This window comes from Pelobates fuscus, chromosome 4, assembly GCF_036172605.1.
Source record: "Pelobates fuscus isolate aPelFus1 chromosome 4, aPelFus1.pri, whole genome shotgun sequence".
Taxonomy (NCBI): domain Eukaryota; kingdom Metazoa; phylum Chordata; class Amphibia; order Anura; family Pelobatidae; genus Pelobates; species Pelobates fuscus.
In genome coordinates this window covers 355,059,299-355,075,616 of record NC_086320.1, presented here as the reverse complement: position 1 = coordinate 355,075,616, position 16,318 = coordinate 355,059,299, and the positions used below count along the sequence as shown (strand labels likewise).

The 16,318-nt window shown below is 38.8% G+C and overlaps 1 protein-coding gene across 1 annotated transcript in view; it reads right to left on the bottom strand.

Annotated features, from left to right (window-relative positions):
• The window catches only part of SVIL (supervillin), a 107,254-nt gene that overhangs the window by 48,385 nt on the left and 42,551 nt on the right, over positions 1–16,318 (bottom strand). Inside the window, exons 12-17 of the mRNA XM_063452600.1 lie at positions 16,149–16,285; positions 15,011–15,115; positions 12,573–12,822; positions 10,181–10,778; positions 4,320–4,530; positions 657–795 (exon numbers count right to left, since the gene is read on the bottom strand). Coding sequence (XP_063308670.1) covers positions 657–795; positions 4,320–4,530; positions 10,181–10,778; positions 12,573–12,822; positions 15,011–15,115; positions 16,149–16,285 — 1,440 coding nt within the window. The remainder of the gene's footprint in view (positions 1–656; positions 796–4,319; positions 4,531–10,180; positions 10,779–12,572; positions 12,823–15,010; positions 15,116–16,148; positions 16,286–16,318) is intronic.

Here is a 16,318-nt window from a genome sequence, read left to right as displayed (position 1 = left end):
ACGTCATACCTACTGATGCCGGGAGGTACGCAGCGAGAAATGAGACATCAATGGGAAAGTAGCTTTTCCCAGCTCGCTGGGAATCTGAACATTCCATTTCAAACGTAACAGAACATGTAAAAGGGAGAGGTACACAAAATATGTATAGGATATGATGGTCAGCCACATGAGAACATGTCAACAATGAAAAAAAGAAACATTACATGTTCAATCAAAACTGTCTCTCTAACATTCAGATTTGAACTATTGAAGGAAATTAGGAAGCAAGTACCCTCTAAGAGCCACTTCAGCATACAGCAGAGCCACTTCCATTAGAGGCTGCTGCACATTTAAAAAAACAAAATAATATAGTCTCCAATGCCAAGAAATGAAGTGGCTGCAAAGCATTTTCACACAAAGCAAGCATTTCACAATGGGATTGGAGGGGTCAATTTGCTATCAAACAAGGGTGCACAGAACATTTCGTTTGTTCAGGAGCGAATGCCTTCCTCCCATGTAAACGTTAAGTGTAATATTCTCTCATGTGGTTAGAGTTAAGCATTGGAATCCTACGCTTTAGGATTCAGTAGCAATTAGCGATAATCAGGCATGACTGTGACATCTTCCAGCACAGGAGCAAGTAAAACAAAGCTTCTTCCAAATATGGCTGTCATTACCTTCTTTTTCAGCGACTGCTCAATTTCCAGCAGCTGAGTGCGTGTGCTGCGCTCAATGACTGACACTTTGCTGTACTCCTGCTTTTTGTTAAGTCTGTTTCTCCAGTCCTCTTCCCCGCTCTTCTTTAACAAGGCCAACCTAAGAAGGAAGAAAATGTTACATTGTGTAAGCAGGGATCTTTACTACAATCCGTCACAGAGACCATGTCACCATCATTAGACAACGCCAAGACAAACTTACATTGGGGACAATAAATGACATTTAAACAGTTTCCTTGATTTTTAATATATCACGAGTCTGTAATTTAAAAAAAAAATAAATAAATAAACTAACGTTTCCCTTTAACTCAGGAAAGGACTCCAGTGGGCTGTAGTATCTCACAAGTCGCATGTTTTATTCTCAGCAAGACCGACCCAGTCTTTTATCCTTCTTAGGTCAGAAAAAAACGGGTATTAAGTTGGGTAGTATACTGATCCGAAGATGCAAACGGAATCTAGCAACCAGCTAAATGCACTATATCAGGCTACATACTTTTCAGGGTGATTCATAAAACCGGGTGTCATTTTGAACATTGTGGGGTATAAGATTATTTGAAACATTGAAGGATTTGCTGGACATTCCAAGCGATGTCTGCACTGTCAGATCTGGCAGAGTTATATTTGTGCGATTGCTTTTATACTATGGGGTGAATATGACTTGTAGCTAGATATTTTTGATCCTAAAAAGGACTTATCAGCATATCGGTGATCTCTGGATAAAGCATTCACTACGTTAACTATTCAACAGCTGAATGCAACAGACAGGAAAAAACCTGAGAGCAGCGATATGTGGATGCACAAAGTGCTGCAATAGGGATTTATTTGAAGGATATATAGAATATATATATATATATATATATATATATATATATATATATATATATATATATATATATTTAAAAAAAAAAAAAAAAGTACAGCAAATGTTTCAGGGTTCAACGCTTCATCAGTGCAAATGGCCTTACAAGACAAAGTAAATTTACTAAATAGACAAAAAGTGCTCAATACCAGCACCCCTTTGGAAAATCTCCCCCTCCCCCACAGGGGATGGAGCTGACAGCAGCATGGAGCTACCTTTTGTTAAATATTTTTACAGGCTTGTTTAAAACCTGACCTCATTTACACTGCGGCCACTATTCAAAAGCTGCTGTGAACTGTATACATACATTGAAGGGGTGTATAAGCACTGAATGTTTGTGTAACATTCCGGGAAAGATGTCTGGGACGGGAAGATCTGTTCAAAACTCTACTTCGATCACTGTGTACACTGACAGGAGTGGGCACATCAACTATGTACTATTTAAATAAGCTATCTGCCAAAAGGAAGAAAAAGAAGTTACCTCGAGACACTTTAAAGACTATAGGGTAAGGAGTACAAACAAAAGAGGCGATAGGCTGGCTCCAATGCATAATCTTCATCTTGGGTAACTAACACAGTCCTGTATACGAAGCGTTGAAAGGCAATCCTTTTGAAAGTTGAACCTAAATTGGTCAACATGGCAATTAATGAGCCTGGGTAGGCCACTAAAGTCTTGTTTGTCAAATCTTTTGTGAAAGATTTAAGGAATATCGTGAAGACTTACCACCTTGGACAAGGCGCAGAGCTCCATTTAAATGGTGTTCTCATCCAAGAATTTTGAGGGGTCAAACATGGAGCTGGTGCCCGTGGTTTAACGGACCGAGCCGAGGCTCCTCCTCTGCACTATTATCTGCCCTGGAATACAAGCCCACTCCATTCTTCCAATCGTGTGAACGACATTGGGCCTCACAACGAATACGTGATGCAGTTCCCAGCAAGAACTTTTGTCCCGTCAAAGCGTGGGGGGCTGACTTTTCTCTCATATATTGGCTATTGCTAACTTGGAATGTCTGGGTTCTGCAAACTGTTAAGGGGTACCGTTTGGAATTAATTTCTGTTCCAGTACAGATATCTCCGCCTCAGAAACTGATGATGTCTCAAAACGAACGATAATGAATTTACAACAAAAACGCTATACAAGAAATTCCATGGCAGGTGCCGGGATCCATGAGCAATCTTCTCTTGGTCCCAAAGAAAGGCAGCAGAGTTTGTCCCGTTTTCAAGCTAAAACCATTTAATGCCTTCTTCCAATATCAGCATTTTTAAAATGGAAGAGATTCATTCTAAGAGATTTACTGCTGCCATTACACTGGATGGTCAAGTTGGACCGACAGGATTCCTATTTGACAGTTTAGATTGCAAAAGATCACAGTGATTTTCTCCATGCTATTATATTTTATATTTTCCCTCAGTTTTTCTTAAAATGGGCTGTAAATATTAATTGCCAAGCCCTGATTGAACTATGTTGTGATCTGATACAACACACCAACATAGCTCCCTCTCCAAAAATAATACATTAAGAGTACAGTCTCCAATAAATCAGATGATTCTGTAAAAATGCAGCACATAATATGAAAAAACACCTAGCTTCTAAAATATAGCATAATTCACCACTTGTAACCATAAAGCTTACAAATTATTAATTTAAAAACATATATTTCTGTGTGATTAAAGTGATCTTACAGGATTACATAATTAATGCATAGTAGCGCCCACTAGTGGCAACTAAATGGTGTAAAAGAACTTTTAAATTCATTAATGCAAGTTTTTTTTTTTGTTTGTTTTTTTTAAGTTATACAAATTGTATATGTCCCTTTGAAACAGAAATACACCACAACAAGCAACAAAGATGAAAGATCAGGACTGTAACAATGAGTTAAACTTTCGGACACTTGTGATGGAGTGTGAAATAAAGACTTGTTCCATTTAGAGGTTACTTACATTTCATAGTTTAATTCTCTGTCATTCTGTGCTAAAAGAGACAAACTTGCTGTATCACTTCAGTGGGTTTAAAAATGTAACCGTGGATAATAAGATATATTTGTGGTCATGACTTGAGATGAAAAACCTTGAACAATAAACCACAGCCAGGCATTTTAAAGTTTGTGTTTTTCTTTTTTCCCCACCACAAGAGAGAAAAATATATGTATATAAAAAGAAGAACCAAATCAAAAGGGATTAATCTATTGCAAATGGAAAAAAATAATAAATAAATAAAATACGCTCATTATTACAAATAATTTAAGCTTTTTTTCTGATTTCCACTGAGCACTTTGGTTGTGGATAATAATATGCCAGGCTCATTCCTGGCAGGACTGCGGCTGTGCCAAAATATATCTCATCCCGGTTCAGTTACACAACAGATTCAATTAAGAAAACTGTTCACACTGCAAAACACACAAAGAAAGCTCATACTGCATACATTCTGGCCAGAAGAGAGGAAATGGGGCAGTATTGAAGAAATTTCAGCACAGCTTTTTAAAAATATATATCTTAGAAGACAATCAACTGCAGGTAACACCTTAGAGATTATTTCATACAAACCTACATACATCTCTTATAAATCTGATATACATTGTGTAAATATTCATACTCCCAGACACGACATCTTCACATCAACTCATACACAGATCATGTGTTTTTAGTACATGATGCAAATCTATAAAAACTTTTGAAGGTTGCGTGATTATCAGTCTACCACCTGGATCACAGCAGCAAACATTTAAGAGATACTTTTTAATCAGCAGATCAGTAACATTTAGTACCTGTCTCTGATTGACATGGCTTTGCCAGACAGATCTTGATCCTCGTTGGATTTGAAGTCTAGGTCAGAGGAGATCTCAGCTGTTTTTTCGGAGAATCTGTCCGCAGTCTGTTCCAATGGATGTACTCTGTCGGATGCTGCAGGCGGAGTGTGAGAAACGGGCAATGGTGAGATGTTCCCAAGGAGTTCAGAGGCCGGCTCAGCAAACTCTGCTTATAGTGAAGAGAGAGGCTCAGCATTAGTGAGCAGTCACATGGCAGGCAGCAGCCTACTTTAACCCTTCTTACATAATCTGCAGTTACCAAAAACATCTGTTTCCATTTATTGGTATTGCTGACTGGGAAGGGCAAGCTCTGTGAACCCAGCTGGGGAGTTTTACACCACAGTGCAGGCTGAGGATTATAGGAATTGTATGTCAGCAAGCTCAAGTACTAGAATACTTGTACCCCTTAATTTTATAGTGTGTCTAAATCAGGGGTGTAACATCACTCCTCCCAGATTAAGTTTTTCTACAACTCCCTTAAAATGTAAGGCTGGCAGATAATGATGGGAGTTTTAGTCCCACATCACGGGGGTAATCCACAATTAAGCACTAAATGAATATTGACAAGTTGGACCAAAACATTGAGAAAACAACTGAACTAAAGAATTCTCAGATCTTCTATCAAACTTCACCCCAAATGGATTTCAAGTTGATATTAATTGTTCAACTATTTATTTAAATTTGGTGTTTTCCCCCCCAGTAAATAATAGCTGAAAGGAGGGAAGACAAATCACAAAGAACCACAGGAATGCCAACAATTAACAGTGAACGAGAAATGCGAGCATGTATGAGACTAAAACAGACAATATATTGAGTGTAAATATACAGGACATAATGTCAGGAAGATGGTCTGCTCGATCCCTACACCAGGACCAACACAAACATTAATCCTGTGCTAAATGCCTGACATTCTAGACCTTGCACTCTGAAACTACATGTCCCATGATGCACTGCCAGACTAAGTTGTATATAAGGATTGTCAAACGATTAGCTAAATACACAAAACCACCAGCCATAAGCCTGAACATGTAAAGCAGGTCTGGTTCACAGTACATTCCATATAAAAAGTTACTGAAAAGTTTAAAGCAACCAGATCAGAGAACTCTTGCATTGACAGCAGTATCAGACTACGCATTATTTAGAACAATACAGGAACTCTAAAGCTATAGTACCCAAAAATATTTACCGATTTCATCAACTAATTTTACCAGTGATCAGACTCCATATTAATTTGTGTATATATTGTGTAATAAGCTATTTTATATCTACACATACCAAGAGTAACATTATATAGATGACATTTTTTACGTACAATACTGGATACAGAATACATATTTAGTTTCAATATAAATAACAGAACAATATTAAATAAATGGGGTCAGAGGCTGCATACAGCCAATTACAGCTTTAGGAGGGTTATTTAAACCCAAATTATTTTTTGATCAGTGCCCTGTCGTGGTTTCCCTTTGCTGGTTATCTGAGAGTGTGTTCCTGATCATATTATTTTGTTTTTTTTACTTTGGCTTCATTTTGACTATCCTTGACTTTTGGCTTTCCCTCATCTTTGTGTCTCATTCTGTATCCCTGACTTTGGCAAGTATTTTGACTGTTCTTGGGTATGTTCTATCCGGCCACTCTAAGGTCCAGTGAGACGTTATCCATCGACCTAGGTGTGATACTGTTTCTGCGTGCTGGATCAACCAGTAATCCTGATTCCTATTGCATCATTTCCTTCAAATATAGATTTAAAGGGACATTGTTTGCACAGTGTTTGGGGTCCCCTGATCCTATCCTTCCATTCAGTGTTAAAACACGTTTTAATGTTTTAATACTCTAAGAGAGTCCCCAGGAACCCATCCCCTTCTATGCTGCATGGACTAATCACACTTTAGGCTGAGAGGCTGATGTGAGCTTATCGTTCTCAGCCAATCAAAGCTCCCATTGATATGAATGGGTATGGCTAGCATTAAATGTGGAATCTCTGCCTTAGCCATGCCTTCAGAGGGGACGAGCTGTGGGTGGCGAGGGAGCCTTAGTGTTAAACTGCTTGAAAATGGTTAAACACTAAACGAAGGGACAGTGCCAGGAGACTTCAGTCACTAGAAACCAATTTAATGAGATGAATAGTTATAATGGCTACAGTGTCCTTGTATTTATCTTCCGTCTGGTTCCCTTTTCACTATGCACAAGCTCCCTTTTGGACGTTATGTTAAGTGGCACCTAGACAGAATAAGTTCACACTTCCCACGTTTGGGGCTAAGAGAAGGAGTGGCCTATTTTTTTCGGGTACAGTGGCCAACTGAAGCCATCATACCAGCCACATGTTGCTAAAGAGCAGTTAATGTGGACGCACATACACAAGTTTTTATGCACTTTAATTTTCCATTTTTATTTTGGCCTGTGTTCCAGATAAGCAGGGATGTTGGAAGTAGGACACTGGATACCTGCACATGGCTGTCATGGAGTCACTTTAACCTACAGCTCCTCTATACATTGTGCTAGCCGTTATTTTATTACCGGCAGAACCTTCGTTCTGCGCCTCAGCAAAAACTAAAACTATGGAACAGCTGTGAGTTCACCACATTATAGGTAATATGGCTCTAATGTCTCAGCCTCTGAAATGCAGAAATCCAGTTTGGAAGAGGTGAGGAAGCAGAGTGTCTAAAATTTAGCCAGCAGAGTTGGTCATTTGCACAACACGGGAGTTTAACAGTTACTTTTTGCTGAATTGACATGAAAAACTCGAAACCGGACAGGTGCCATCAAAACTTGACACACACAAGGGAATCTCTAGAACAGTAAAACATGTCTTATAAGGACAATCTAGAACAACCAGTTGAATATAATATTCTAGAAAGGCTTTGTAAACATATGAAAATATGCCGGCAAGGTCTTAAAGGGACAGCTTCACAAAAAAAAGATTAATATCCCATTTCAAGTTCTTTTATAGCAATACATGTTTCAATTTACACATAATATTACTTTTTTTGGAAGGATTACATACTAATTGCTTATATTAAGTTCGCTGCCTAATGATCTAAACACAGTAAGCCTTGGAACTGGCCAGCTGACTGCTATACAAACTGTAGCATCAGAAGATGGAGCGGATTTAGCAATGTTTACAAAAAGGCAGAGTGGAGATTGAAATAGTGATTCTCAGCATGTGACAGACATAAAGCCAAAACACGTGCAATTTGTAGATATAGCATTTAAAACATAGTTTAAAAGAACACTCCAGGCACGCAGACCACTTCTGCCCATTGGAGTGGTCTGGGTGCCAACTCCCACTACCCTTAACCCTGCAAGTGTAATTATTGCAGTTTTTTTTTTTTTTTTTTTTATAAACTGCAATAATTACCTTGCACGGTTAACTCCACCTCTTGTGGCTGTCTACTAGATAGCCACTAGAGGGCACTTCCTGGTCCATCGCACAGAACACCTGTGCTAGAGCGGCGCTGGACGTCCTCACACCGTGTGAGGACCTCCAGCGTCGCTCAATTCCCCATAAGAAAGCATTTTCAATGCTTTTCTATTGAGAGCTCTAATGCGCATGCGCGGCTTTGCTGCGCATGCGCGGCTTAGCTGCGCATGCGCATTAGGTCTCCACGGCCGGCGGGATCAGTCTCGCCCACCGGCCAACGTAATGAAGAGGAGGAGCGGCGACCTGTGTCTCTATTTCTCCTCCGCCTGACACGAGGTGGAGCCTGTGTGTCAAGAACTGGAGCCGCCATGATTTTCATTTCTTAGCTGCAGGGAATTGTCAGTGTCTATGAGTACCCCGCAGTGTTGCAAGATCCTGCATAGACCTCAATGCTGTACTCTCGCGCATGCACGAGAGTACAGCAGTGATGTTGGCTCCTGGCATTTCCAGAGGACAAGCGCAATCAAGATGATGGCGCCCACGAGGGACCGATCCAGGTAAGTAATTTCACTTTTACCTGCCCCCCCACAGCCGCCAGACCACAAGCAGAAATGTAATTGAATTCTGGCAAAGTCCCCCTGACTGTGACAGTGCAGCTTTAATATAGTTTTGACTATTCAATGCTTTCCTATGGGGAAATTCTGATGCTGGAGGTCCGTGAGGACTTCCAGCGTCAGATAACGGACCAAAAGTCAGTTTGGATTCCGGAAGCCCTCTAGTGGCTGTCTGGAAGACAGTCACTGAGGTCAGACTTAGAGCTGCAATGTAAACATTGCAGTTCTCTGGAACTGCAATGTACATTGCAGCACTAAGTGCAAAAGGGTCACAGCACCCAGACCACTTCAATTAGCTGAAGTGGTCTGGGTGCCTACAGTGTCCCTTTAATGGGAAATGTAGTACACAACATCTTGAGTGCTGAAGGTTGCTTACTCCTGCACTAGGACGTTTTCCAGGGGAAGTGTTTAAAAGGAAACTTAGCATTATATATGTGTTACAGTTCAGTGTGTTGGTAATGGCACAAAGTCTTTGGATTGGATACCACCCCCTGTTCTGAAAATACATATTACCTGTCTAAAGCCATCCAAGGTTGGACAGCTGCAGACATATGATGTGGAAGATACATTTTATTCTGGTGCAAAGAGGCACAGTTTCAAGGAAATAGTTCAATAGAATTGAGGAATAGCATCATACACTCCTAGCACCATGACCACTGTATTAAAGGGTAGTGGTTATAGTGCATAGTATCCCTTTTAAACTACATTCAGCACCTCCATGCAGAGGGTGGAGACGCTTAACGTAGGTTCTGCACACTGAGATAGGAAGCACCTCTAGTGCCCATCTGAGTGACGGCCACTAGAAGGGTTACTAGGCAGCAATGTAACTGTTTACATGAAAAACCCTGCAGGAACAGGCAATAGACACCAGAACCACTACATTAAGCAAAGTGTTACATTTCTATTATTACATTTCAATCTCTATAATATTTGAAAATGCTGCAGGTATGTTGGGGCTATAAAAGTCACAATAATTAGTTGATGCACCAGAACCATCAGCATATCTGAGACCAGGGGGTGGAGCAAAGAATCATGTGACCAGAGTCAGAACTGTGTTAAAAAAATTAAACACTTTTGGACAACAGTGCAAAGCATGAGTTTTTCACTAGACATAACTCCAGCCTTAGACAAATGTGTCATGTGCACATTGCAGTACGTACAAACAGTAATGTTTACAAACAGAAAATGCATGACCATATGTATTTAAATAGTGTGATTAGGTGCAGTATATACATGTACAGACTAGGATTTATGGTTTACACAATAAAGTGTTAAAATAATTTTATAGGAGTATAGTGTCTGCAATCAGAATAAAAAATAAATAAAAAATAAGCAATACACATTGACTGTTCAGTGCTCTAAATATATATTTATATTCAGAAATTGACTGCTAAAACGAGCTTACTGTACATAACTTGTACGTTCCCTGCAAATGATTAACATTCCAAAACAAAATGTATTTTTCAGTAGTTCAATTCAACATACAATATATTTACATTTACCCAGCAAGCAGAGATCACCACATTTTTCATTACAATCCTTCTAGGAGGTAAAGCTCAAAAGGACATTCTGGAAAAGCTTGATATACGAGTTATAGAATTAAAACATCTGGAGAAATGCAAGACTATTTTCACCACCTGGCTCTGGAATAGAATATGATCCAAATCCTTATAAACGGCATATACCGGCACTGGCAAAGCTACATTTTCTCTTCTAAACTGCAATAAAGAACTGGTGTATATCGAAAGAAAGACCAAAAAAAAAAAAAAAAAAGAAACCAAAAAAAAAAAAATCAACAAAGTTTCTTATTAAATATCTCGAACGTTAATAAAGTCGCTCCTTACCTGTGAGATCTTTTGCTCTTCGCATGCTGGATTCTGTGTGTGAGCTTTTCTTAGGAGGTTGTATTTCTTCACGATCTACCTGCAGGGCACTTTCAGCCACTTGGAATTCTCCATGCAGAACAGGATCCAACAGTGTTTGGGGGCTGAACACCTCTACGGCACTACTTGTGGGAGCTTGCCTGGGTGAATTCTGGTCCTCAAAAGGATCAACCTCTTTTGCTGCATAAAGCACAGGATGGGTGGATTCCTTGAGGACAGGGCTGAATTTGCTGAAGTTGCTGTCTTCTGTTACAGAAATTCTACTCTCTTCTACCACTGGCTTCCTCAATTTTTTTTCGTCTGTTTTTTCTTTTGGAGACGGACTCCAGGAATCTGACAGCAACAGGCTTCTTTCTGAAGTGTTTCCTGTGGCCGACGACGAAGTGTGCATCATTGTAGAAGGGCTGGAGAGGCTGGTGACTTTTTCATCGTAAATTGATGATGACTTTGTGATATTCATGTTCCCTGGGGACATCGGTGATGGACGGGAGGTTAGAGTTGCGACAGTAGAGACAACACTCTGAGATAACGGAGCAATCTTTTCACCATTGCTTTTAAACTGATGGAAAAGGGGAAAAACATCACAAAATCATGATGTGCAATAATACATTGAAATATTTTAGTGGAAGCAAAATATGCTTTGTAACCGTTTGATCTGCAGCTCAGAGACATTACAACATAAGACTATTTAGCAGTCAATATACGTATTTATCTCAATTATTTTAAATGCGTTATTAGCAATACACGGTTTCACAAAAATCTGGAAAAAGTTACCAAGAGTTATATGTGCCATGGGGTTTTTTGAAATCTGATAGAATTAACTTGCATTCTAATATCATATACACACGTCAGTCTGCACCAGTATTATAGCAAGCTATTCAAGGGTTATCTTGTGTCAACGTCACTAAAAGGTTTAAAATGTCTCAGCCTTCCTTCCTTCTATTTAAATAAATTTTATTATTAAAATAACACTTTCATAAACCACTAATATATGAACAGTACATGCACTACTCATATCTCCTATAAGTATGAACGCCATAGAAATATAAATATGGCAAGGTTTCTGTTCAATATTTAATAGAAATTTTTATTTTATTTTTTAAAGCAGACATTTGCAGCCACTTAAGTAGCTCTTACATTAAACAGAATGTGTCTGGAAAACAAGATCCATCATTTAAATGTATACTTAGTTAGCTTCCTGCCTGGAGGAAGACTGTTCCATAAGAAGTGTTGTATAAAAAAAAAAAAAAAAAATACAGCAATCTTCTAGACTATCCAGACTCAATAGATTTGTTAACAAGCTTTCATCCTCCGTTAAGCAAAGAACTCAATAAACACACAACAAACTAGCAGAAGAAAAAAAAAAAAAAACAAAGAAGAAAACACACAAAACGTAACAAGTGATAAAAATTGCTTCACAAAAGAGAAAAGATAAACAAAATGGCAACTTTTAACTTTACATTAATTTTAATATAGCACACATCACTGGTAATCTGTTCTAGGACTGGAAACAAAATGGGTCATATTGACCCTTTAATTGAAACGGACACATTTCAGTCGGTGGCATTCCTGTGAAATGTAATACCAGGGCAACACACTCAAGATTTCATGTTATCTCCCCAATTGAAGCTGGTTAGCGTGCGTCCCAGAGGCAGATAGGGACCTCCTTGAGAAGTACATGCAAGCTTACTCAGTCTCAGCCTATAGATCCCAGGCAGGCAGAGTCTGTTCTCTTATTCTGCAGCCCTGTCACCAGAAGCCAGTCTCATCTGACTTTTCCTTAACTACCTATTGAAAGTTTAACTCTCAGATTCCTGACCCTCTGCTTCCTGATTGAACCATTGCTGCCTGTTTTTAACTCTGGAAATGAAATGCATGCCTTTGCTCCTCTCTTTCCTGGCAATTGGATCTCTAAATTTTCCTTCTATTGCCTTATTATAGAAGGCAAGCTCCCTCGGAGCTGGTGTTCTTGCCATAAAGACTTTACTGGAAGCAGTGGTTCTCAAGGGTGTGCCATGTTACCTGCAATCAAATTCAAGCTGTTTAACTCAAGGACCCAAGCCTAACAAACTGGCCTCTTTAGATATATACATTTTTAGCTTTGTTTGCATTCCTTAACTGACCTTTTTAGTGCATTTGTACTATATTTTGTACGTCATGTAAATTACTTTTTTACTCTTGGGATGTATTTACTGCATAATGGCTGTATACTCCCTACTATTCAAGCTTTACATCAAAAAGTACTGCAGAAGTTGCAGTCAAGGAAAACTTTTGCTCACAATAGGTATAAAAATAAATAAATGGGCCATTTGGTCAATATAGACCAGAAAAATCAGTGCAAATTAAGACATACCTGCTCTACTTCTACAAATGTTACTGGCTGAGTTTGGTAGCGTGCATTCATTCGGCGCTGTCTGACATCCATTTTATTCCTAGTGGACACCTCTTTTGTGACAGGTTGTGAAAGCTTATTGAATAAGGCCATCTTCTCAGCCAACGAGAGGGAGCAGGTATCCGGTTCTTCGGGATCAGCCTGTTCATTGGTTTCTTTAGCCACTTGTTCTTCCATGGCAATAGCTTTTTGGTGTGCAGAAGCCTGCAAACTAACAGATACAAAACAGGCAAAAAAACATTTTTTCCAAATTATTAAAACAAAAATTGCAGAGTTTGAAACTGTAGACATTGGAAATAAAAGATTTCACGTACAAAAACCATGCAGCGGAACTTACACAAAACATGCTGAAATACAAAATATCGACCAGTTTGAATATTGAGGCGACAGGGGCTATGCATGTCATCCCCCAACACTGAAAGTTAGTGGTGTCAAACAGATGGCAGGTTACAACCATACTATATTAATTTATATCTGCGAGTAATACAATTCCAGTGAGCTTCATTTAAAGAGAATGATATTTAACCTTTTATAATGCATTTCTCTTTACTGTAGAGCACACAATTTTTTTTATTTTTTTTTATTATAAAGCAGCATTCTGCAGTGAGACAAGACTCAACGATTGGACATGTTGGTCATCAGTTCACATAAATTTCCCCACGACTGGAAAAGCATCCATGTGCAGCCATCGGGAAACCAGATTCCTTAGAAATGTTCTTGGCTCCTGTCATACATTTAGACATCTCAATCTATTCATTGCGCAATGCTGCGGGATATTTTTGTCTTTCAAGGGAATTCTCATACTCCAATATTAAAAAAGTACTTTTTACTGTATAGGGCTTTTTAGGACACATGCACACAGATTTATAATATATATTTCTCCATTTTATTTGGTACAACAGTTGTATATAAATCCCCCCCCCCCCACTCCCCATCTGCTGTATCAAAACAAGGAGAAGCACAATCTAGAATTTAAACTACACACACACACACACACACACACACACACACACACACACACACTTAAAATATGGGTTTATTTTCAAGATGGAAGCCCATAATAAATATTCAAACTCAACACAACCATGCACACTGCTGCCGATCAATTAAGACAGGGGATGTCCCCACACATTTACAGCATTACTTCACAAAGGCTAGCGAAACTACGCTGGCAAAAATCCTCCACGCAGATATGGACATTGGTTTATCCCTTTTTACTATTCTAAAACATGCAAAATCAAAAACAAGTCTGAACTCATTCACCCTTTAGTGAATATTACTGGTAGACTATTTCCTCCTAGTCAAAGTAAAAAGTATGCAAGGAAAAAAAAAAAAACATACAACACAAATGTCACAGGCTGCTTAAGACACAAAACATTTGCAGTATACAGTGAAGATCTGGAAACATTCAAATTAAACATCATAGAATGCGGACATGCCCCTTCATGTCACAGCAACTGAGAAGGTTTTAATTTATTTCCTTGAAATTGTACACAACTATATTCACAGTACTGAACACCATGTCCTTGCATTAACTTGTTAGCAGCGTTGATTACGCAAGTAGATTCGCCATGTGTACGTGCCAGTCTAAAACGATGTATATATTAACAGTAAAATATTGGAACTCATTAAAGCGGCACGGTCACCCACCGCTCCACTCCCCTGAAAAAAAATGAAAAAATAGTATTTCATAAAGAGAATCTTTCTGAAATACCGATGACAGAGTTGAATTTCACTGAAATTCCAACCCAGTCAAGAGAAATATGGAGACAAAGTAGGGACTACTTTGTCTCGGTATTTGTTCTACGCCTGACTTTCTAAGACTCAGGGACGAGTCCAAGTAACAAGTGACGGCTGCAGGGAATTGGCTGATCTATGGAGGATCACTCTCAATAGACCTCGATGCTGTATGTCAGCTCCGAAGAGAACCCAGCCAAATCAAGATGGCCTTGCCTGTGGGGGACCTGCCCGCCTGGCCACTGGATCCCCATCTGTGATGTCACCGTCTTGGAGACTTTGGGTATTCTGCAAAGTCCCCCAACAGTGACAGTGCCGCTTTAAATGCTTCATCTATAAGTATGACCATGCTAAAATGCTCTTGGGATCTTCGACAAAGAAATTCCAGAAACAAGCAAGAAAAAACCCAAAATAAAAACAGACAAAAATATTAAGACAGAAACGGTTAACCACACAACATAACATTGGTTAGTATTTATCAAGTAGCTAAGACCTGTTTAGTGCCAGAGGGAATAATAATAATAGGTCTAAGGTCATGCTTCTGCAGGACAAACTTATTTATGAAACACTGACGACAACAGTTAAAGGTTATTTTAGACAATTACGGGAGGCATCTGCCACCTCAGGTTGTCTCTTTCCATGCAGGCAACTCCCATTAATACCTGATACGATGCACAGAGCTCTTAGTTACAGTACGGCTAGGGACTCTTGGTGTTACAGTGTGTGTGGTCACAGTGGTCACAGATTGCGAAGCCGTGCTTGGCTCGCTTTAACGGTGTAATAAGGGAAAATAGCAAAAAGGATAAAAAGAAGAGAGAAATAAAAAGTAAAAATAACATGTTAAAAAGCAGATACAAAGCCAAGTAACATTAACTGCAGTGGGTTTTTCTCTTAAGGTGCAATAAGCATTCAGACAGTCTAAGAATAAGTAAAGCAACAGAATCAAAAGAAAGAAGACAGATTCCTAAATAGGACGACAAATTACCTCTGTCAAAAGCACCACAACTGATGAAATTTAAAATTATGTTTTTTGCGATCACCACCTAAAATCTAGAAAAGGATCTTAATATTAATAACTGGTGGCAACTGCTTAATAACTAGTGGTGGAAGAGATTTTTACTGTATACAAAATTCTAAGATTAAATACATAACACAAACAAGTCAAGAGCTACAGACTGGTATCAGTCACCCATGCTCCTACAGAACCTAAAATAAAACTTAAATTATCCTTAATCAATTATGTAAAATATTACATAACAGCTGTATTCAATGTCATAATGGTATTTTATTTGTTTAGTGTTGTGATTTTTATTGCACTTAAAGAAAAAAATGTGAATATTTTATTATAAAAAAAAAAACATAATGCAAGAGATTTAATGTTAATTTCTAAGCAAAGACGTGATAAAAAGGAGTTTGTTCAACGCGTGGCAATATAACAGAGTAGTACCTACACATATTTTAGGGCTTTTCATTGAAGATTTGTAGAACCCAACTCAGTCATAATTAAGCCTTTACTGCAGATCATTTTAAATGACACTAATAACATTAAAACTGTAGCTTCTATAATTTAAATTCACCATGTTCTAAATTAATGATTATTCTTTGCAGTGTTTTAAGTCAGGCCATTTCATTACACTTCTATGGTTTGTAATTATTGTATCCATGCATTCTAGACACACTGAACACTGTAGATCAACTGGGCAGTGCCCTATATACACACCAGTCTCTAGTCTTGACCTAGCACTTCTAAAACCCAGTATTTACTCAGACATGCAAAAATTCAACAAACCCAGTACTTACGTGGTAGCAATCACCACTTCCTCCGTGGTTACAGGCTGTGTGCGCGACCTGTCCTGGGCACGGCGGAGTCTCCTCTCCACGGCAGCATTTCGGGATCGTGGCTTAGTGGCTTTTGGTTCCAAGGATTTTTCCATTTCCTGAAGCACAAAATACCAGATGTTTAAAAAAGG